Source organism: Serinus canaria, chromosome 21 (genome assembly GCF_022539315.1).
Source record: "Serinus canaria isolate serCan28SL12 chromosome 21, serCan2020, whole genome shotgun sequence".
Taxonomy (NCBI): domain Eukaryota; kingdom Metazoa; phylum Chordata; class Aves; order Passeriformes; family Fringillidae; genus Serinus; species Serinus canaria.
The window spans coordinates 6509895-6533896 of NC_066334.1; the positions used below are offsets into that span (position 1 = coordinate 6509895).

A 24002-nucleotide genomic window follows, 5' to 3' on the forward strand; every position below is an offset into this window, starting at 1 on the left:
CCAGGAGCAAATCCCAGTTAGGCAGAGCCAAAATCCCAAATAGCCAGGAGCCAAAATCCCAAATAGCCAGGAGCCAAATCCCCAAATGCAGGAGCCAAAATCCCAAATAGACAGGTGCCAAAATCCCAAATAGCCAGGAGCCAAAATCCCAAATAGCCAGGAGCCAAAAAATCCCAAATACAGGTGCCAAATCCCAAATAGCCAGGAGCCAAAATCCCAGTTAGGCAGAGCCAAAATCCCAAATAGCCAGGAGCCAAAATCCCAAATAGACAGGAGCCAAAATCCCAAATAGACAGGAGCCAAAATCCCAAATAGACAGGTGCCAAAATCCCAAATAGACAGGAGCCAAAATCCCAAATAGACAGGAGCCAAAATCCCAAATAGACAGGAGCCAAAATGCCAAATAGACAGGAGCCAAAATCCCAATTAGACAGGAGCCAAAATCCCAAATAGACAGGAGCCAAAATCCCAAATAAACAGGACCCAAAACCCCAGTGATGTACGACCCAAAATCCCAGTTACTCAGGAACCAAAACACCAAATAATCAGGACCCAAACCCCCTAATACACAGGACCCAAACCCCCAAATAAGCAGGACCCAAACCCCCAAATAGCCAGGACCCAAACCCCAAATAAGCAGGACCTAAACCCCCAAATAAGCAGGACCCCAACCCCAAATAGCCAGGACCCAAACCCCAAATAACCAGGACCCAAACCCCCAAATAAGCAGGACCCCAACCCCAAATAGCCAGGACCCGAACCCCAAATGAACAGGACCCCAACCCCAAATCATCAGGAGCCAAGCCCCTCAGCCCTCACCCTTGTGGCAGCCCGCGGTGCCCAGGCTGCTGCCGTCGGGGCACTGGGTGCACTTCATGCCCGTGATGCCCGTCCTGCAGGAGCACAGCCCCGACATCTGCTCGCAGTCATCCCGCACCGAGCCCACGGGGTCACAGTGGCACGCTGGACACGGGGACACGCGTCACGGGGGGGACAGGGGAGGACAGAGTCACGGGGGGGGACAGGGGAGGACAGAGTCACGGGGTGGGGAAGGACAGAGTTATGGGGTGGGGATGGGGAGAGAACAGAGTTATGGGGTGGGGATGAGGGAGAGAACAGAGTTATGGGGTGGGGACAGGGGAGAACAGAGTTATGGGGTGGGGATGGGGAGAGAACAGAGTTATGGGGTGGGGACAGGGGAGGACAGAGTTATGGGTGGGGAAGGGGGGGGACAGAGTTATGGGGTGGGATGGGGGAAGACAGAGTTATGGGTGGGGACAGGGGAGACAGAGTCACGGGGTGGGGACAGGGGAGACAGAGTTATGGGGTGGGAATGGGAGAGAACAGAGTTATGGGTGGGGACTGGGGAGGACAGAGTTATGGGTGGGGAAGGGGGGGACAGAGTTATGGGGTTGGGAATGGGGGGGGAAGGAAACAGAGTTTATGGGGGTGGGAACGGGGGAAGGAACCGAGTTTATGGGGTGGGAGGGAGGGGGGAGGAACAGGAGTTATGGGGTGGGGACATGGGGGAAGGAACAGAGTTATGGGGTGGGAATGGGGAAGGACAGAGTTATGGGGTTGGGGACCGGGGAAGGACAGAGTTATGGGGTGGGGATGAGACGAGTATGGGCGGAAGGGGAGAGAACAGAGTACTGGGGAAATGGGGAAGGAAGAGGTATGGGCGTGGGGAAGGGGGGCGGACAGAGTTATGGGGATGGGAATAGCGGGAGAGGAACAGAGTTATGGGGTGGGGAATGGGGGAGAGGACAGAGTTATGGTGGTGGGGACCGGCGGACGGAGGACAGATGTTATGGGGTGGTGGAGGAAGGGAAGAGACCAGAGTTAGGGGTGGGGACTGGGGAGAGAACCAAGTATGGGGGTGGGAAAGGGGGAGGAGGACAGAGTTATGGGGTGGAAAGGGGAGAGGAGAACAGAGTTTATGGGGTGGGAAAGGGCGAGAGAGAACAGGTGATGGGTGGGGAATGGGGAGGAGAAGAGGGGAGATGGGCCACAGCGTTGTTCCCCAGCAGTGTCCCCAGTGTCCCAGCGTGTCCCCAGCAGTGTCCCAGCAGTGTCCCCAGCAGTGTCCCAGCAGTGTCCCTGTGTCCCAGCAGTGTCCCCGCAGTGTCCCCAGCAGTGTCCCTAGCAGTGTCCCCAGCAGTGTCCCCAGCAGTGTCCCAGCAGTGTCCCCTGTCCCAAGTGGCCCCAGCAGTGGTCCCCAGCAGTGTCCCCAGCAGTGTCCCAGCAGTGTCCCCGTGTCCCCATGCAGTGTCCCAGCAGTGTCCCAGCGTGTCCCCAGCAGTGTCCCGTCCAGCAGTGTCCCATGTCCCTGCTGTCCCCAGCAGTGTCCCCAGCAGTGTCCCCAGCAGTGTCCCCTGTCCCTGCTGTCCCCAGCAGTGTCCCCTGTGTCCCCAGCAGTGTCCCCAGCAGTGTCCCCAGCAGTGTCCCCATGTCCCCAGCAGTGTCCCCTGCAGTGTCCCCTGTCCCCATGTCCCCAGCAGTGTCCCGCAGTGTCCCAGCAGTGTCCCCAGCAGTGTCCCCAGCAGTGTCCCCGCAGTGTCCCCAGCAGTGTCCACGTGTCCCCAGCAGTGTCCCCAGCAGTGTCCCCTGTCCCCAGCAGTGTCCCCAGCAGTGTCCCGCAGTGTCCCCAGCAGTGTCCCGTCCCAGCAGTGTCCCCAGCAGTGTCCCCCAGTGTCCCCAGCAGTGTCCCCTGTCCGCCCCAGCAGTGTCCGTCCCCAGCAGTGTCCCTGCTGTCCCCAGCAGTGTCCCCAGCAGTGTCCCCAGCAGTGTCCCGTGTCCCCAGCAGTGTCCCCAGCAGTGTCCCTGTCCCCCAGCAGTGTCCCTGTCCCCCCAGCAGTGTCCCCAGCAGTGTCCCTGTCCACCCAGCAGTGTCAGTGTCCCCAGCAGTGTCCCATGTCCCCACAGTGTTCCTGTCCCCCAGCAGTGTCCCAGTCCCCCAGCAGTGTCCCTGTCCCCCAGCAGTGTCCTGTCCCCCAGCAGTGTCCCCGCAGTGTCCGTCCCCAGCAGTGTCCCGTCCCCCCCAGTGTCCCGTCCCCAGCAGTGTCCCCTGGCAGTGTCCCAGTCCCCCACAGCAGTGTCCCAGTCCCCCACGGCAGTGTCCCTGTCCCCAGCAGTGTCCCCTGGCTGTCCCTGTCCCCCCCAGCAGTGTCCCTGTGCCCGTCCCTCACGCGTGCAGCCGCTGCGGCCGTCGGTGACGATGCCGCGGAAGTCCCAGAAGCCGGGCTCGCAGCGGTCGCACTTGAGGCCGCCCACGCCGGGCTTGCAGGAGCACTGGCCCGTGCCCGGGTCACAGGAGCCACCGTAGGAGCCGTAGGGGTTGCACTGGCACGTGCCTGAGGGCAGGGACACAGGGACAGCCGTGTCACCCTGTGCCACCAGCTGCTCTCCTCCATCAGCCCCATCAGGAGCTGGCTCTCATTAGCATCAAGGGGAAGGAAGCTATTAGAGGCTGATTATTAATTCATTAACGAGCAGCTCGATGGAGGGAAGGCAGCCAAAGAGAGACAGCCAGACGCTGTCCTTGTCCCAGCGGGAAGGGGACAGGAAAGGGACACAAAGGGACACCTGGGGGGCAGCGGGGAGGGGGTGAGGACATCCCAGGGGCAGGGAAAGGGAATTTCCATGGATAAACCTGGCCCAGGGGCTCAAGCTGCTCCTTGTGATGAGGGACAGGGCTGGGACACGGGTGGGACACGGGTGGGACACGGGTGGGACACAAACTGGTGTCATTTGTGTCCATGGACTGAGGTGGGGCAGGATTTCCACTGGAAACACCAATCCATGGATTCCACGGATTGGAGGACAGAATTTCCATCAGTGAACCCAAAGACCATCACTGCCAGAGCCATGGAAATGCTCCAGGAGCATCCCCCGGGCACCACCCCCACAGCTCCTGCAGCCTTGCCCATTCTACAGATGGTTTTTCCCATTTTCCAACTGTTTTTCCCATTATCCAGCTGTTCTGCTTTTCCCCCATTACCCAGACGTGCTCTCCCCCATCACCCAGCTGTTTTTCCCTTTATCCAGCTGCTTTCCCCCACTATCCAGCTGTTTTTTCCCCCATTATCCATCTGGTTTTCCCCCATTATCCATTTTCCCCCCACTATCCAGCTGTTTTTCCCCATCACCCAGCTGTTTCCCCCCCACTATCCAGCTGTTTCCCCCCCCACCATCCAGCTGTTTTTCCCCATCACCCAGCTGTTTTTCCCCCACTATCCAGCTGTTTCCCTCCCCCATTATCCAGCTGTTTTTCCCCCACTATCCAGCTGTTTTCCCCATCACCCAGCTGTTTCCCCCCTATCCAGCTGTTTCCCCCCATCACCCAGCTGTTTCCCCCCCCATTATCCAGCTGCTTTCCCCCCACTATCCAGCTGTTTTTCCCCATCACCCAGCTGTTTTCCCCCCACTATCCAGCTGTTTCCCCCCCACTATCCAGCTGTTTCCCCCCCACTATCCAGCTGTTTTCCCCCCACTATCCAGCCCTCCCTGCTCAGCCCTGCCCCACCCTGGAGCTGTGTCTCCACGGGCTGATGTTTCCCCCATCAGGCAGCCACAGCCTCAGCTGCTCAGAGCCTTTCAAAAGGCTCCTGCTGGCTCGGATAATTAGTGAATAAATATTAATGAGCCCCTGGCCAGCTCAGCTTCCTGCACAGGGGGTCACACCGCTGTCACTGGGCCTCTGGCAGGTCCCAGGTGACACGTGTCCCTCCATGGAATATTCTGTCACTCAGGCAGGTGGAAATCCCCAAGGCCAGCTGTGGGTTGAAAGCCCTGGAGGGACCTCTGGGGACACCCAAAGTGTCCCCTGCAGCACCCTGCCCTCCTGCATTCCCAAGGGATTGAGGCCTGGGAGGTGGCTCAGGGATTTTGGGAGGATGGGAGGATGAGCAGCAGTGGGAGGTTGTGGGGCAGGAGGGGTCAGTCCCTTCTCCCAGGGGACAAGGGACAGAACCAGAGGAAAAGCTGCACCAGGGGAGGTTTGGGTTGGATATTTGGGAAGATTTGTTCCCTGGAAGAGTGGTCAGGTTTGGAATGGGCTGTCCAGGGAAGCAATGGATTCACCACCCCTGGAAATGCCCAAACCCCTGAGCATGTGGCACTTGGGGACAGGATTTTGTGGTGACCACAGCGGTGCTGCAGCTCAGGAGGGCTCTTCCAACCTGAACACCCCACAGTCCTACAGCTGGGGAGGGTCCAGCTTCATCTCCCGGGGACAGGACCCCAGATCCTCCCTCCAGCTGCTCCTCCCGCCCCCCGAGGGTCCCCTGGTGTCCCCAGAGGTGGCACTCACTGGGACATCCAGCAGCTCCCACGCCCAGCGCCAGGGTGACGTTGTCGGGGCAGCAGCCGTAGACGCTCTGGCTGCAGTGCAGGACCAGCAGGGGTGGCGGGGTGGTGGCCAGGGCTGCAGGGGGGGGACAGGGACACAAAGGTCACCTCGGCATCCACAAATCCTCCTGGAGATGCTGGGGACTGGAGGGGAGGCCCGGGACAGGGGACATCAGAGCACAGGGACAGGGGGGTGGCCTCTGAGAGCAATTCCTGCTTATTCCCAGGGAAAGGACACTGGGGACACAGGTTCGGACACAGCTGGGGACACAGCTGGGGACGGGTGGCTGCCATCAGGGGACACACCCAGGGACACACCCAGCAGGGAGAGCATGGCTTCCTTTAGGGGACACACCCAGGGACACACCCAGCTGGGAGAGCATGGCTTCCTTTAGGGGACACACCCAATCAGGAGGGGTGGCTGCCATCAGGGGACACACCCAGGGACACACCCAGTCAGGAGGGGTGGCTGCCATCAGGGGACACACCTGGGGACACACCCAGTCAGGAGGGGTGGCTGTCCTAGAAGGACATACCCAGGGACACACCCAGCGGGGGGAAGTGGCCTCCATCAGGGGACACACCCGGGGACACACCCAGCAGGGGGATGGCCTCCCCAGGGGACTCACCCCGGCAGGCTCCCTGGCTGGTGACAAAGAGCTCCTGGCGTTTCTCGCACCGCGTCTTCTTCAGCTGGCACTCGCTGCTGTAGGTGACACCGTCGGAGCCACACACCTGCCAGCAGGGCCAGGGCACGGCTCAGGGCAGCCCCTGGCACGGCCATGCCCCCTGGGCAGGGGACAGGGGGAGGGCAGGGCTCACCGGGCAGGGGACAGGAGGAGGGCAGAGCTCACCGGGCAGGGGACAGGAGGAGGTCAGGGCTCACCGGGCAGGGGACAGGAGGAGGGCAGGGCTCACCGGGCAGGGGACAGGAGGAGGGCAGAGCTCACCAGGCAGGGGACAGGAGGAGGGCAGGGCTCACCAGGGAGGGGACAGCACCCAGGGAGGGGACAGGAGGAGGGCAGAGCTCACCAGGCAGGGGACAGGAGGAGGGCAGGGCTCACCAGGCAGGGGACAGGAGGAGGGCAGGGCTCACCGGGCAGGGGACAGGAGGAGGGCAGGGCTCACCGGGCAGGGGACAGGAGGAGGGCAGGGCTCACCGGGCAGGGGACAGGAGGAGGGCAGGGCTCACCGGGCAGGGGACAGGGGGAGGTCAGGGCTCACCGGGCTGCGGGGCACGGCCGTGCAGGTGAAGTCACAGACGCAGGGCTCGTCCTCGGCGTCCTCATCCCACCATCCCCCGAAGTGGCGGCAGCGCTCCTGCTCGCACTCGCGGCCATCCCCAGAGCCAGAGCCCCCCGAGCCACACTCTGGGCACAGGGAGGGAAGGGCTTTACTCCCTGAGCTCGGTTCTGTGAGCTTTGGGATCAATTTGTGACGCTGAAGGCAGTTCTGCTGCTTGGAATGGTGTAGAATTATTGGAGGTCGTGTTGGACAGAGAAGAAGGTTTAATAAAAGGTAAAATAACAAAGTTTTTCCAGAGGAGAACTCCAGTTAGGGGGAAGAGGTTCTTGCTCGTGCTGAAAAACTCTACAAAAGTGATTATTTCCTTTGTTTTCTTATTTTTTTTGGTGAATTGCTCAGGTGGGACCCCTTGGCCTCTGTCCAATCAGACAGCTTTAGGTCTGAGGTGCTCTCAAAGGTCTTATGAGGTGTCTTTTTACCAAACTCAGGAGAGAAACTTCTGGGCTTTTTGCCTTTTTAAGCAAAGACTAATTTGGTCTCTCCATCAACAGGAGGCACATTCCTCCAAGGATGGCCACGGTGACATTTTGTGGGGACATGTGCAGGGGATGGGGACAAAGCCCTGTCCTGGTTTGGGGACATGCCTGGAGCTGCACGGCTCCAAAGCCCAGGAGATTTCACCTTTCAGCCCCAAAATCCTGCCCACACAGAGGGCGTGAGAGTTCCACTCCATGCCTTGATTCAGAAACCTGGATCTGAAACCTGAACTGTGCAGGACCCAAAATCCCAAATAAACAGGAGCCAAAATCCCAAACAGACAGGCACCAAAATCCCAAATAAACAGGACCCAAAATCCCAAATAAACAGGAGCCAAAATCCCAAACAGACAGGAGCCAAAATCCCAGTTGTGCAGGAGCCAAAATCCCAGTTATGAGAAACCAAAATCCCAGTTGTGCAGGAGTTAAAATCCCAAACAGACAGAAAACAAAATCCCAAATAAACAGGAGCCAAAATCCCAGTTAAACAGGAACCTAAATCCCAGTTAAGCAGGAACCTAAATCCCAGTTAAGCAGGAGCCAAAATCCCAAATAAACACCCCAAAGTGTGCACAGGGAGACTGTGGGTGACGTGGAGCTGGGGAAGGGCTGGGATTTGGGGCTGGGATTTGGGACTGAACCCCTGGAGCTCTGCAGGATGAGCAGCAGCAGCAGCAGCAGCAGCAGCAGCAGCAGCAGCAGCAGCAGCAGCAGCAGCAGCAGCAGAGACGTGGCTGATTTCAAAGGCTGCTGGAAGGGGAAAAGGGATGGGGGAAGGGGATCCTGGCCCTTTTTCTGCCCTGATCAAAGGCTGGGCTTTGGCATTACACACAGAATTATTCAGGCTCTGCCTGCAGAGGGACAGCAACCTGAAATCCCCCGAGCAGGGCTGTGATCAAACACCCTGCTCTGCCTTCTCCCCTCTGCCATCCTCCCCCAGGCAAGCTCAGCTCCCTCCCCGTGCCAGCAGGAGCCCACAGCTTTCCCCTGAGTGGGAAAACTCGGCAGGTTCTTTATTTTTAGGCTCACCAGGCCGACCCCAAAACCTTCCCTGGAGCTCTGCTGAGGAAACAGAGCCGTGGGATGGGATGGGTTGGAAGGGAACTTCAAAATCATCCAGCCCCAAAGCCCTGCCAGGGGCCAGGGACGGCACTGGGGAGGGAAAATTAACACAGGAGGCAGAGACAGGACCAGGGGGAATGGCTTCAAATGGAAAACCAGGAAATCTAGGTGGGAAATAGGGAAAAAAGGGGAAAATTTACAGGAGATGCAGAGACAGGACATGGGAGAATGGCTTCAGACTGAAAACCAAGAAATTGAGACAGGATATGGGGGAAAAATTCCTCCCTGTAGTTTGGCTAGAACTGGAAAAAACTGGGAGAGTGGAATGGGGGTTGGAATTAGAAGGGGCTGGCACAGGACTGGGGGTGCTGGGGGTCTTTTGGGGCACAGAGGGGCAGCAAGGGAAGCATGGCTGGCACAGGATTTGCTGCTCTGGGGGGGTCTGGGGTCTCACAGGGCACGGAGGGGCAGCAAGGGAAGCATGGCTGGCACAGGCCCTGCTGCTCGGGGGGGGTCTGGGGTCTCACAGGGCACGGAGGGGCAGCAAGGGAAGCATGGCTGGCACAGGCCCTGCTGCTCTGGGGTCTCACAGGGCATGGAGGGGCAGCAAGGGAAGCATGGCTGGCACAGGCCCTGCTGCTCTGGGGAGTTTGGGGTCTCACAGGGCACAGAGGGACAATGAGGGAAGCATGGCTGGCACAGGCCCTGCTGCTCTGGGGGGTTTGGGGTCTCACAGGGCACAGAGGGACAATGAGGGAAGCATGGCTGGCACAGGTCCTGCTGCTCTGGGGTCTCACAGGGCACAGAGGGGATGCTTTAAGGGGTTTGGGGTCTCACAGTGCACAGCAAGTGAAGCTCCCCTCCCTCCTTCCTCCCTTTCCCCCACCCCAGGCAGAATCAGGACCAGCCTACCGTCCTCACAGGGTCCCATCTTGGCCACCTCGATGCTCTTCTGCAGCTGGCACGAGGCCACCTGCAGCTGGCAGGGGCTGTCGTAGGTGACGCCGTCGGTGCCGCAGACGGGGGCCGGGGGTTGGCGCTGGCACTGCGGGCACAGGCACTGCCCAGCCACACAGCGGCTCCCAAAGGAGCACACGGAGCTGCCACACGACTCTGGGCCACAGGGAGGGACACACTCAGCCACCCTGAGTGGCTCCCGTGGCCACCAGGGTGTTGTCACAGAGCTGGGGGCGTTACCGTTATTAATTCGTTATTATTTCATTATTAATTCGTTATTAATTCGTTATTATTTCATTATTCCTTATTTAATCCCTGCAAACTGGGTGCCCACCCTGAGGATTTTGGATTCCCAGCAGCTCTTTCTGGAGGGAAAAAAAAAAAAATCCCATTTCATCATTTATTGTGGGAGGCAGCTGCCACCCTCAGCCATCCTCCCCCAGCTTGCTGGGGAATCTCAGCCCAGCTGGACAGGTTTGTGTGAGGCTGAAATCATCATTGCAGCTTTTGTGATAACCAAGGGGCCGAGCAGGGCTTTTAATTCATTAAGAAATTAGCCCAGACAGCTCCCTGGGCTGGGGAGCGGGGAGGAAAGCAGGAACAAAGAGGAATGGACCCCAGGGGATGGAGGGGAGGGAGGGGATCAAGCACAGCTCAGCTCTCACTCCTGCTGCTGGCTTTAACACGTTTTTATCCCAATTCCTGCCCCGGCCCCACCAACATTAATCCAATTTCTCTGCTTGGCTCAGACAAATAACACGGGGGGCACTTCCAGCGAGGGAGGGGGAACCAAAGCTGCTGGAGAGGCTGGAAATAGCCAATCACCCCCAGGTAAAAGGGGAAATCACCCAGGCAGGGCGTGAGCCCGACCACATCCGCGCGATGAACTCCACGGGGCCAAGCTCCGGTGACACGGGGGGACAGAGAGGGGGGACTCTACAGGGGACAAAGGGGACGCTGTGACACTCACTGCAGGGGCCCTGGGCGGCCACCAGGATGTCCTTCTGCTGGGTGCAGGCCCGCACGTGCAGCTCACACTCGCTGCCGTAGGTGTTGCCGTCGGTGCCGCAGACGGGCTGCGCCGAGGGCACGCACTCGGTGGGGCACACGCAGCGCCCCGACTCCGCCTCGCAGATGGCACCAAACTGGCACTTCCCGCAGCGCTCTGGGCAGGGCAGGGCAAGAGACAGAGTCAGGGCAGCTCTGGAGGCCGGGCTGGCTCGCTGGGGGGGGCTGGGCTGGAGGGAAAGCTCAGCTTTGAGGGTGCTTCAACCCGGATGCTCCCAGGGATGAGGCGGGCATGGATTCTCTGACAACTCCCCACTATCTGTCATTAAATACCTATCACTAGGAAATATTATCATATTTTTATATATCCATATATAATTACATATTTTTATATTTATATGTAAGTAATCTGGGTTGGAGGGAAAGCTCATTTTTGAGTGCAATTCAACCTGGATGCTCCCAGGGATGAGGCAGGCATGGATTCTCTGAAAACTCCCCAGTTGTCTGTTATTAAATACCTATTATTGGATAGTATTAGCTATTATTATTAGGAAATATTATTATATATTTTTATATATAAATATAAGTTGTCTGGGTTGGAGGGAAAGCTCATTTTTGAGGGCACTTCAACCTGGATGCTCCCAGGATGAGGCGGGCATGGATTCTCTGACAACTCCCCACTATCTGTTATTAAATACCTATCATTAGGTAGTATTAGCTATTATTATTAGGAAATATTATTATATATTTTTATATATAAATATAAGTTGTCTGGGCTGGAGGGAAAGCTCATTTTTGAGGGCACTTCAACCTGGATGCTCCCAGGGATGAGGCAGGCATGGATTCTCTGACAACTCCCCACTATCTGTTATTAAATACCTATCACTAGGAAATATTATCATATTTTTATATATTCCTATATAAAAATATATATTAATATTCATTGTCTGGGTTGGAGGTAAAGCTCATTTTTGAGCTATGGCTTCTGCCCTTCAACCCAAACATTTCCAGGGATGAGGCAGGCATGGATTCTCTGAAAACTCCCCCCTATCTGTTATTAAATACCTATCATTAGGTAGTATTAGCTATTATTATTAGGAAATATTGCTATATATTTTTATATATAAATATAAGTTGTCTGGGCTGGAGGGAAAGCTCATTTTTGAGTGAGCTTTAACCCAGATGCTCTCTGGGATGAGGCAGGCACAGATTCTCTGACAACTCCCCACTATCTGTTATTAAATACCTATTATTAGGAAACATTATTATATTTGTATATATTCATATTTTTATATTAAAATTTACATAATATTATTACATTTTCCCCTATTATTAGGAAATATTTAGAATAGAGACCCAACAAGGCAAAGGGGGGAAATGATGCTTCAGCTTTTGGCTTTTCTAATTTTCAGATTCTGCATTGGTGCCTCAGCTTTTGGCTTTTCTGATTTTCAGATTCCTGGGATGTGCGTGCTGCTTTCCTGCGCAGTTCTGAGCCTCACATCAAGGTTCACGTTGGGTTTTTTCTGGGGGCAGAGAAAAACCCTGATTTTGTACAAAACCCCTCTGCAAGCAGCTCTCCCTGCTTGCAGGAGGCAGCAGCACGCACATCCCCTGGCTCCTGGGGATTCACTGATTCATCCTCCCCTCCCTCCCTGCCACTCACTGCACCAGGAATTTGGCTCCAAGGTGCTTTTCCTGCTCTTCTCCTGCACACAGCAGCTGCTGCCTTGGCATGGGGGAGGAGGAGGCACCAACCCCCTGCTCGGTTCCTGCTGTTGGCCTGGAGGCTTTTATTCTGGTTTTTATCCTGCACTGGAGGTTTTTATTCTGGTCTGGAGGTTTTTATTCTGGTTTTTATTCTGGTTTTTATCCTGGCCTGGAGGTTTTCCATCCTAACCAGGAGGTTTTCATCCTGGCCTGGAGGCTTTTATTCTGGTTTTTATCCTGCACTGGAGGTTTTTATTCTGGTCTGGAGGTTTTTATTCTGGTTTTTATCCTGCACTGGAGGTTTTTATTCTGGTCTGGAGGTTTTTATTCTGGTTTTTATCCTGGCCTGGAGGTTTTCCATCCTAACCAGGAGGTTTTCATCCTGGCCTGGAGGTTTTCATCCTGGCCTGGAAGATTTTATTCTGGTTTTTATCCTGCACTGGGTTTTTTATCCTGGCCTGGAGGTTTCCATCCTAACCAGGAGGTTTTCATCCTGGCCTGGAGGTTTTCATCCTGGCCTGGAGGATTTTATTCTGGTCTGGAGGATTTTATCCCAGCCAGGAGGTTTTTCTTTAAACAACAACAAAATAATCCCCCACAAATCTCACCACAGGGTCCTTTGTCCTTCACCCTGCTGTCCCTTTTGAGGACACAGGCCAACAGCAACAACAATGCCAGCCCAAATCTCACCACAGGGCCCCTTGTGCTTGACCCTGCTGTCCCTTTGAGGTCACAGGCCATGAACAACAACAAACCCCAAATCTTACCACAGTGCCCCTTGTTCTTGACCCTGATGTCCCTTTTGAGGACACAGCCACCCCCCCAGCTGTTCCCAGCTGTGTCTCACTGCAGGGCCCCTTGTTTTACACCCTGATGTCCCCTTGGATGACACAGCCACCCCCCCAGCCGTGTCTCACTGCAGGGTCCCCTGTGCCTGATGCCAATGTCCCCCCCAGCCGTGTCTCACCGCAGGGTCCCCTGTGCCTGATGCCAATGTCCCCCCCAGCTGTGTCTCACCGCAGGGTCCCCTGTGCCTGATGCCAATGTCCCTCTGCAGCAGGCAGGCCATGGCGTGCAGCTCGCAGGGGCTGCCGTAGCTGCGCTGGTCGGTGCCACACACGGGGTCGTAGCGGCCCTGGCACTGCTGCTGGCACTCGCACACGGCCTCCTGGTTCTTCACCACGCACGTGGCCCCGAAGGAGCACTCCACGCTCAGGCAGGGGCTGGGAGCACCCAGGTCTGCAGGGGACAGGGACAGCGCGGCTGGCACGGGGCAGGGTGTGACAGCGTCCCACGGGGGGACCTGCCCGCCCCGAGCCCTGGTGGGTGTGCAGAGCTGCTGGGCTCTGTGCCCTCTGTGCCAGCCTGCCCTGCCCAGCACAGCCCCCGTGCCTGGCAGAGGTGAGGGATGGGCGGCAGGCACGGGGACAGGACTGGCCAGAAATGGGAGCAGCAGCACTGGCAGAACCTTCCAGAGAGCTCCCACAGGGAGGGCTCACTGCTGGGATCACACTGTTCCCTGGAAAACTCCCTTCCCTGGGATCCCACTGTTCCCCCTTCCCTGGGATCCACACTGCTCCCTTCCCTGGGATCCACACTGCTCCCTTCCCTGGGATCCCACTGCTCCCCCTTCCCTGGATCCACACTGCTCCCTTCCCTGGGATCCCACTGCTCCCTTCCCTGGGATCCACTGCTCCCTTCCCTGGGATCCACTGCTCCCTTCCCTGGGATCCCACTGCTCCCTTCCCCGGGATCCACTGCTCCCTTCCCAGGGATCCCACTGCTCCCTTCCCAGGATCCCACTGCTCCCTTCCCAGGGATCCCACTGCTCCCTTCCCTGGGATCCCACTGCTCCCTTCCCTGGGATCCCACTGCTCCCTTCCCTGGGATCCACACTGCTCCCCCTTCCCTGGGATCCCACTGCTCCCTTCCAGGGATCCCACTGCTCCCTTCCCAGGATCCCACTGCTCCCTTCCCTGGGATCCCACTGCTCCCCTTCCCTGGGATCCCACTGTCTCCCCCTTCCCTGGGATCCCACTGCTCCCTTCCCTGGGATCCCACTGCCCCCATCCCAGGGATCCACTGCTCCCTTCCCTGGGATCCACTGCTCCCTTCCCTGGGATCCACACTGCTCCCTTCCCAGGGATCCCACTGCTCCCTTCCCAGGATCCCACTGCTCCCTTCCCAGGATCCCACTGCTCCCTTCCCTGGGATCCCACTGCTCCCTTCCCTGGATCCCACTGCTCCCTTCCCAGGATCCCACAGCTCCCTGAAAAGCCCCTGGGGCTCCCCAGGAGGACAGGCTGGGGAGGACACACCTGGTTCCACCACGCTGCTCATCCCCCAGCCCATTCTCTTCCTTCCTCTTCCCAGGGAGCTGCTATGGGGCAGGATGGGGACATCCCATGACATCCCAGCTCAGCCCTGGGGCTGGAATTCCCCCTGGATGCACAGCCCCAGCCCAGCAGTGGCACCTCCCCTGGGGGACGCCCAGCGGTGACAAAGTGCCAGCAGAGAGCAGAGGCCGTGTCCCACTCCCTGCTGGCAGGGTCATCCCAGGGGTTGACCCAGCTCCCAACCAGGACCCCCCCAGCACGTAGGGGAGCCGAGGAAGGAGAGGCTGTGCTGCTGGGGACAGAGCCAGCACTGCCCAGTGACCCTCTGGGACAAGGAAAGGACACCACGGGTTTCACCTGGGCTGGACAGTGACAAGGACACAGGAACAAGGACACAGGTGGGGACAGACAATGCAGCCTGGAGGAGATGGAGCGACAGCAGACACAGCACAGCCCTGGCAGCGAGGCAGAGCTGGGGAAGGCCCCTCTGCAGTGGCCCTGGGCACCTCCCCTGCCACCAGCACGGTGGTGGCACCTCTGTGGCACACCTGGGCCAGGCAGCCAGGAAGGGCCTGGATCAGGATCTACCCACCTAGTCCCAGCCTAGAGCCCAGGTCTGCAAAGGAACAGGGAGAGGGGACAGCTCAGGCACAAGGACACAGCTCTGTCCCCAACTGCAGGCATAAGGACACAGCTCTGTCCCCAACTTCAGGCACAAGGACACAGCTCTGTCCCCAGCTTCAGGCACAAGGACACAGCTCTGTCCCCAACTGCAGGCACAAGGACACAGCTCCAGCTCTGTCCCCAACTTCCCTCAGCTCTGAGCTCTTCCCAAGGCCCAGGAATTGCTCCCTGGGCTGCTGCCCCACGTTTGTTTCCCTTTTTTGTCCCCTAACCACATCCCCCCAACACAGAGCCACCGATTCCATGGGGAAACATTGCCAGGGAAGAGCCAAGTGCGAGCAGAACCAGCTCCTCTGAGCCTGGCAGAGGGAGCTGGGAGCCCTGAGGAGCTCCGAGCCCTGGGCTGGGACAGGGGACAGCAGGACACACAGCACAGCTGGGGCAGCACAGCTGGGGCAGCACTCCAGGAAGGAGGAGCTGGGGAAGCCGGGGGGGGTCAGTTGGGAGCAGAAGGAGAGGGAAAAATCAACCAGGAGCATCCAGAGAGATGCAGCAGCCCTGGGGGGGCTGGCTGAGGAGTGGGGGGCTCCCAGCACCCACCTCTGCTCCCACTCTCCTTTGCCTGGAGGGCACAGCGAGCATCGGGCAAGGGCAATTTCCACTCCAGCAGGGTTTGGGGCCGGGGATGGGACAAAGGCCAGGGCAAGCTCTCCATCCTGGGGGCTCTCAGGCCAAGCTAGAGACAGGTGGGGGCAGTGAGAGGGGGCCAGGAGAGGCCCTGGCCACGGAGCAGGGGCAGAGGCGAGCTCCCAGCAGAGGTGTCCGGGCAGGGAGCAGGAGGGTGGTGCCAGGACAGAATTCCTTCCTCCACACAGGCAACACTGTAAAACACAAGACACAGACGAAAGAGGAAAGAGAGAGAGAGAGAAAGAGAGGACAGCAGAGAGAGGAAAAGACAGATGCAACTACAGACACCTTCCTTCCTTCTTTCCTTCACTCCTGGCCAGCTCAGCCTCATCCCATCCCTTCTTTCTCAGCTGCAGCACCCAGAGGGATTCAAACCAAGAAATTTGGTGATGAATGCTTATGAAGAATTATTATTTTACCAATTGAAATTGCAAAACTTGTTTTTGAATGCAGACCTGAGCTGAAAACAAACAAACAAGCGAGCTCTTAACAGCTAGCTTCAAAACAGAAATTCCTGTGTGATGTGTTTTCCAATTCTTCCAAAACAGAAATTCCTGTGTGATGTGTTTTCCAATTCTTCCAATCACTTTTTTCTCTTTTAATGGCTTGGACGGTTTTGTTTGGCTTTGCCTCCCTGGCCTGGCTGCTGGGAGAGGCAGGAGAGCTCAGGGTTTGTCAGGCAGGTGCTTGTGAGGGGTTAAAATGCTGCCAAGCCCTTCCCCAGCTCTGCATTCCCTCAGCTCCCAGGCACGGATGAGCTCCCCAGCTCTGAGCTTTTCCTTTTCCTTCCCAGAGCTGACAGGGCTAAAAAAATCTGCTCACACCTCCTGGGGATGGGCTCCAGGACTGCCTGGAGCTGTCACAGGCACTCTGCAACCCCAGCTCTGGCAGGCAGAGCCCTGGTTTTGATTTGTTCCCCCATTTTTTGCTCCTGTCCCACCAGGATGCAGCTCCTGGAAGCAGATGAGTGCTGGGCAGGAGGGAGGGGAGCTGGGAGGGAGCTGAAATCAAGGAGAGGGAGGTGGAGAGAGCAGTGGCAGGTGCACCAGGGCCTCATCCTGCTGCTCCTGGCCTTTTTCCAGGGAGCACGGTGGGAATGATGCGTGGCTGATGCTCAGAGCAGCGTGAATTCCCTGCTCATCCCAGAAATTCGGGAATTTTCAGCCTCTCAAGGAGACTCAGGGAAGGGTTTGAGGGGAGCCAGGGCTGCAAAAAATCCCCCCCAATGGGATCACAGCCCTTCCCACAGGGAAAACCTGGGGAACTGACTCCAGCCATTCCCCCACCAGGAACACAGAGAAACGGATGCTTAAAAATAACAGCTGTGATTATTCCGAGTGGGATTTTGGGAGCCTGACAAATTCTTTTCCAGCAGCTGGGTCTGGCAGCCTCGAAATCCTCCAGCAGGAGCACAAAGCCAACCAAACACATCCCCAGTGTGGGATTCTGATTGCCAAGCACTTCAGGAAGCTCAACCCAGCTGATACCTGATCAAACATCAGCTTAAGAGAACAGGACGCAGTTCCAGAGGTGGGAAAAACCCAAAGTGAGCGGGAACGAGCAGCTTGTAACTCATCCAAGTGAGTGCAGGGGCTGCTTTACCCTCCTTCACCCCTGGACACTCCCAGCATCCTAAGGATCCAAAGCCCCATCCTATCCCATCCTCCTGAGGAAGATCCATTGGGGAGCTTCTCCTAGAGACGAGACAAAGACACGGTGAGAGCTCCAGAGAGGGCACAGAGGGAAGAGATCCCGGCGGAGAGCAGCAGGCAGGCATGGAAGGGAGAGCATGGAAGGGTCTGGAGACTGGCACTACCCCGGGAGGAGCAATGGATGGCATGGCTGGAAGGGAACGTGGTGGGGAAGGACAGAAACCAGCAGGAGGTCACAGACACGTGGTTCAAACACGGATGGGTGTCCCCTGCGTCACACAGCAGACAGAGACAGGACCAGGACAGCGAGACGTGCACACAGCAGGGTGCTGGAAGGACAGAAACACGGCCAGGACAGAAACACAGCCAGGGCTCGCTCTCTGCAGCCCCTCAGCATGCCACCCTGCCTGGAGGGGGCTGGGAAGGGCCAGGGGTGGGTGGGGGGATCGGCATTGCCACAGCAGCCCCATGGACAGGGGAGAACCAAAATCCCTGTGGGATGAGAGAGACCAGCACCCCCATGGGACAGGAGGGACCAAAATCCCTGCAGGACAATTTGGGGACTGACACCTCCATGGGGCAATTTGGGGACCAGCATCACCACGGGACAGCATCGCTGTGGGACCAGAATCCTCCCTGTGGGATGAGGGGTACCAGCATCTCCATGGGATGATCTGGGGACACCATCCCCATGGGACAGGAGGGACCAGCATCTCCACAGGACACCATCCCTGCAGGACAATTTGGGGCCCACCATCCCCACACGACACCACCCCTGTGGGACAACTTGGGGACCATCATCCCTGCAGGACAACTTGGGGACCACCATCCTTGTGGGACAACTTGGGGACCACATCCCTATATGACACCACACCTACAGGACAACTTGGGGCCCACCAACCCTCCAGGACAACTTGGGGTCCACCATCCCTGCAGGCCAATTTAGGGACCACCACCCCTACAGGACAATCTGGGGACCACCATCCCTACGGGACAGGAGGGACCAGCAACCCCACAGGACAACTTGGGGCCCACCATCCTTGTGGGACAACTTGGGGCCCACCAACCCTACAGGCCAAGTTGGGGCCCACCATCCCCACATGACACCATCCCTGTGGGACAACTTGGGGACCACCAACCCTACAGGACACCATCCCTGTCGGACAGCTTGAGGCTCAACATCCCTACAGGACACCATCCCTGTGGGACAACTTGGGGCCCACCAGCCTCACATGACACCACCTCTACAGGACAACTCAGGGCCCACCATCCCTACAGGCCAACTTATGGCCCACCATCCCCACATGACACCACCCCTGTGGGTCCCTGCAGGACAACTTGGGGCCCACCATCCCCACATGATGACATCCCTGTGGGACAACTCGGGGCCCACCATCCCTACATGATGCCATCCCTGTCGGATAACTTGGGGCCCACCAACCCTACATGACACCATCCCTGTGGGACAACTTGGGGCCCACCAACCCTACAGGCCAACTTGGGGCCCACCATCCCCACATGACACCACCTCTACAGGACAACTCGGGGCCCACCATCCCTACATGATGCCATCCCTGTCGGATAACTTGGGGCCCACCATCCCCACATGATGCCATCGCTGTGGGACAACTTGGGGCCCAACATCCCCACCATCCCTGTGGATCCCTGCAGGACAACTCAGGGCCCACCATCCCCACATGACACCACCTCTACAGGACAACTCAGGGCCCACCATCCCCACATGACACCACCTCTACAGGACAACTCAGGGCCCACCATCCCCACATGACACCAACCCTACAGGCCAACTTGTGGCCCACCATCCCCACATGACACCATCCCTGTGGGACAACTCAGGGCCTACCAACCCTACAGGCCAAGTTGGGGCCCACCATCCCCACATGACACCACCCCTACAGGCCAACTCAGGGCCCACCACCCCTCCATGACACCAGGCCCGGTGCCCGTGGCTCACCGCAGGGCCCGCTGTGGCGGGCGGGGATGTGCTGCTGCTGCAGGCACTCGGCGCGGCGGCGCTGGCAGTCGCTGCCGTAGGTGCGGCCGTCGCGGGCGCACAGGGGCCGGAAGGCGCCGTCGCAGGCGATGCGCTCGCAGGAGCAGCGCGCGGCCCCGCGCCGGTTCAGGCACACGGCGCCCAGCTGGCACGGCTCCTGGCACTGGTCTGCGTGGGGACGGGCACCGCGTCACAGCCCGCCCGGCACCGCCGCACCGCGCTGCTCAAGTGGCTTTTTTTTAAAAATATTTTTCAGGTTCTCTACTGATTTTTTAAATATATTTTTCAGGTTCTGTACTGATACTTGAGGGGATTTTTTTGGTATTTTTTAAAATATTTTTCAGGTTCTCTGCTGAATTTTTTAAATAGATTTTCCAGGTTCTGTACTGATGTTTTAAGTTTTAACTTTTATGTTTTTCAGGTTCTGTACTGATGCCTTACGTTTAGGCTTTTATATTAATATATAGTGTCTTATAATAAATTATATTAATTATACATAATAATTCTACATTATACATTTATACATTATGTATATATTATTATTATGAGTATTCATATAATGTATTATAAAATATATAATATATAATATAATATATTATATGTATTTTTCTATTTCTATCTTTTTCTATTATAATATTGTAATTTCTATATATTTAATTTATATTATGTATTCTATAATATAACATAATTAATAGATTATATATGTACTTATATATTCATAAATTTATATACTATAATTCTATTTTTATATATAATTTATACCATATATTATCAACATATAACTTTTGATTCATATCATTTGATAAATTATTTATTAATTATAAATTACTATTTAATAGATTTAATAAATACTTAATATTTTATTATATAGTTATATAATGTTATATGCTATATGTATAATGTCCTAATGATGTATTATATGTATAATATATAACGTTATATATGTATAATATATGAATGATGTATTATATGTATATGTTATATATTATATGCATAATATACGAATGATGTATTATATGTATAATATAGCGTTATATATTATATGTAGAATATAGGAATATATTCATACCAATGTATAAATATATTAATATGGTATATTACTATTTTTATACATTAGTATATTACAGAATACATTAAAAAGAACATAATGTACTTAGCAAAGAACCACTGCTATTTAAAAAGAATACAGCCTCTAGCCTCTGTTGTAGGCACCCAGGGGATGCTCCGGGAGAGGAGGAGGAGGAGGAGGAGGAGGAGGAGGAGGAGGGCGGGACTCACCCTGCGGCTGGCACTGCCCCGAGCGCACCTTCTGGATCTCCATGCCGCGGATGGCCCCCGAGCGGGCCATGGCGCACTCGCTCTCGTAGGTGACGCCGTCGTCGCCGCACACGGGGTCCCTGCCCGGGGGACAGCCCTCGGGCCGGGGCAGCAGCTCCGCCCGCCGCGTCCGCGGGTTCACCCGGCACACGCGGCCCGGCTCGCTCGGCACGGCCTGGCACGGGTCTGGCACGGAGGGGAGCCCGGGGTCACGCCCTGCCTGCCCACACCGCGGCTTCCCGGGCTCGCCTCCGTCCCCAAGAGCCACCAAGTCTCCCTTGTGTCCCAAGGAGTCACTCCCTGCCCACACCGTGGCTTCCCCGGCTCGCCTCCTTCCCCAAGAGCCCCCAAATCTCCCCTTGTCTCCCAAGGAGTCACTCCCTGCCCACACCGCGGGTGCCAGGTTCTGCTCCTTCCCTGCACGGCCCCAGAGCCCCCAAATCTCCCCTTGTGTCCCATGGGGTCACTCCCTGCCCAAATCAGGACTTCCCAGGTTCTGCTCCTTCCCTGCATGGCCCCAGAGCCCCCAAATCCTCTCTGTGTCCCATGGGGTCACTCCCTGCCCAAATTGGGGCTTCCCAGGCTCAGCTCCTTCCCTTTGGGGACCCCCAAATCTCCCCTTGTGTCCCAAGGAGTCACTCCCTCCCCCTTCCCTCCCCAAACCTTCCCTTTCCAGCCCCCACTGACCCTCCTGATCCGACAGCCCCCTCCTCAACCCCTCTCCCACCCCCAACACCCCACCCTGGGTGGGCACAGCCTTTAACCCCCTCCTCCCCGAGGCGTTTGAGCCCCTGCTCACCACAGGGGCCATCGAACTTCTTGAAGACGTTCTCCTGCTTGTCACAGGCGTGCTTGTTGAGGTGGCACTGGCTGCGGTAGTCGCGGCCGTCGCTGCCGCACACGGGGCTCTCGGCCACGCCGCTGCACGACGAGGGACACACGCACTTGGCACCCTGGCCGTCAGGGGAGGGGACACAGGTGCTGCCGAAGCTGCACGTCACCTCTGCACAGGGGTCCTTGGAGCCTGAGGGACACAGGAGGGGACACGGGTGAGGGCACGGCACGGGTGAGGACACGGCATGGGATGTCCCATTTCTCTCATGGAATAACCCCAATATATCCCAATATCCCCAAAATCCATCCCTCCAAAAGCCCCAATCCAGCAGCAATTTTCCATAGCTTCAGTAGATTCTTGGAGCCTGAGGGACGGAGGAGGGGACACGAGTGAGGGCACGGCACGGGATGTCCTGTTCCTCTTGTGGAATAACCCAAATATCTCGTGGAACAACTCCTACTATCCCCCAAATCCATCCCTCCAAATGCCCCAATCCAGCAGCAATGGATAATTTTCCATTGCTTTTCCTGCTCACAGTTTGCTGATCCCCAAAGCAGAGCTTTGGGGGGGTCCCTTCCCAGCCTTTGGTGTCCCTGGCCCAGCCTGTGGCCATCATTTCTCCATCCTTTCCCCACCACTCCTCCATCATTTCCCCACCATTCCTCATCCTTTCCCCACCAGCCGCCAGCATGATGCCCCACCATGCCGCCAGCCGTGCCCCACCAGGCCTCCAGCCGTGCCCCACCACGCCGCCAGCCGTGCCCCACCACGCCGCCAGCCGTGCCCCACCAGGCCGCCATCCGTGCCCCACCATGCCGCCAGCCGGTCCCCACCAGGCCGCCAGCCGGTCCCCACCATCCGCCAGCCTGCCCCACCATGCCTCCAGCCGTGCCCCACCATTCCCCAGCCGGTCCCCACCCAGCTGCCCACATCCGCCTCAATCCCACCATGCCTCCAGCCGTGCCCCACCAGTCCGCCATCCGGTCCCCACCATTCCGCCATCCTTTCCCCACCATGCCTCCATCCTTGCCCCACCATCTCCATTCTCCCCACCATCCTCCATCATGATTCCCACCAGGCCGCCATCCTTTCCCCACCATTCCTCCATCCTTTCCCCACCATTCCTCCATCCTTTCCCCACCATTCCTCCATTCTTTCCCCACCATTCCTCCATCCTTTCCCACCATTCCTCCATCCTTTCCCCACCACTCCTCCATCCTTTCCCCACCATTCCTCCTCCTCATCACTCTCTGCTGACCCCCAGGCAGCTCTGACGACCCCGCAGTGCCCCCAGCCCTGTGCCCACCCCTCCAGCCCCACCCCCCAGTGTCCCTGCCCGCCCTGGGGACAGCCAGGGTCCCTCACTCACCGCAGGGTCCCTTGCTGACCACCTTGATCCTCCTCTGCTGGTTGCACTGGGCCCTGTCCAGCTCGCACTCGTTGCTGTAGGTGGAGTGGTCGGAGCCGCACACCGGGGCCACCACGGGGGCACAGGGACCCTTCCTGCACACGCACGAGGCCTGGCCCGGCTCCGAGGGGCTGCGCTCGCACACGGCCCCAAAGCCACAGAGCATCCCCTGGCACCCTGCGGGCACAGGGACACATGTGGGCACAGGGACATCCCGTGGGCACAGGGACATGTGTGGGCACAGGGACACACACATGGCACCAAACCCACAGAGCATCCCCTGGCACCCTGCGGGCACAGGGACACGTGTGGGCACAGACACATGGCTCCGAACCCACAGAGCATCCCCTGGCACCCTGCAGGCACAGGGACACGTGTGGGCACAGGGACACGTGTGGGCACAGGGACATCCCATGCCCCTTCCTGCACCCCAAACCTGAGCTCTGGCTTTGTTAGGCTGGACAGTGACCCTGCCCAGCTCTGCAGCCCTTCCTGCACCCCAAACTTTAACTCTGGCTTTGTTAGGCTGGACAGTGACCCTGCCCAGCTCTGCAGCCCTTCCTGCACCCCAAACTCTAACTCTGGCTTTGTTAGGCTGGACAGTGACCCTGCTCAGCTTTGGGACCTCCCCAAACCTCTGGGTTTCTCCAGCCCTTCACCCCCCCAGCTCCTGAGCCAACCCCATCCAAATCCCAGCGTTTTCCCAGCCCAAACCCCGTCCCAAAGCACACGGACCCCCCCCCAGGCCCCCTCTCCCGGTGCCCCCTGCCCCCCCAAACCCCTCCCACACCCCCCAGCAGGAATTCTCTCCCTCTCCCGTGGGAGCAGCAGGGATCTTTTGGAAGTCTGGCATCTGCCTGGGCCGGGCTGTTCATGTTTTGGAGCCCTGAGCAAGGAGTTCCACCCACGTGGGGGTTTATTTTTCGCTCGAGATGCCTTTCCCTGGGGCTAATTATAGATTAATCACATTTTATCTCACGTCCTTTTCTCCCCTCCACCCCATCCCAGCAGGGGAGGCAAAAATTAGGAAAAAAAAGGGAAAAAAAAGGGAAAAAAAGGGAAAAAAAAGGGGAAAAAAGGGGAAAAAAAGGGGAAAAAAGGAGAAAAAAAAGGGGAAAAAAAAGGGGAAAAAAGGGGAAAAAAGGGGAAAAAGGGGAAAAAGGGAAAAGTGGAAAAAGGGAAAAAAAAGGGGAAAAAGGGAAAAAAAGGGAAACAAAAGGGAAAAAAACAGGGAACAAAAGTGAAACAAAGGGACAAAATAA

At 57.1% G+C, this 24002-nt stretch overlaps 1 protein-coding gene across 1 annotated transcript in view; it reads right to left on the minus strand.

Moving 5' to 3' along the window:
- AGRN (agrin) overlaps nt 1-24002 on the minus strand; it is a 72805-nt gene that overhangs the window by 11691 nt on the left and 37112 nt on the right. Inside the window, exons 5-16 of the mRNA XM_050982739.1 lie at nt 22702-22917; nt 21297-21521; nt 20459-20683; nt 19142-19348; nt 12885-13106; nt 10120-10314; nt 9105-9305; nt 6574-6719; nt 5979-6084; nt 5312-5425; nt 3189-3353; nt 820-963 (exon numbers count right to left, since the gene is read on the minus strand). Of these exons, the coding sequence (XP_050838696.1) occupies nt 820-963; nt 3189-3353; nt 5312-5425; nt 5979-6084; nt 6574-6719; nt 9105-9305; nt 10120-10314; nt 12885-13106; nt 19142-19348; nt 20459-20683; nt 21297-21521; nt 22702-22917 (2166 nt within the window). The remainder of the gene's footprint in view (nt 1-819; nt 964-3188; nt 3354-5311; nt 5426-5978; nt 6085-6573; nt 6720-9104; nt 9306-10119; nt 10315-12884; nt 13107-19141; nt 19349-20458; nt 20684-21296; nt 21522-22701; nt 22918-24002) is intronic.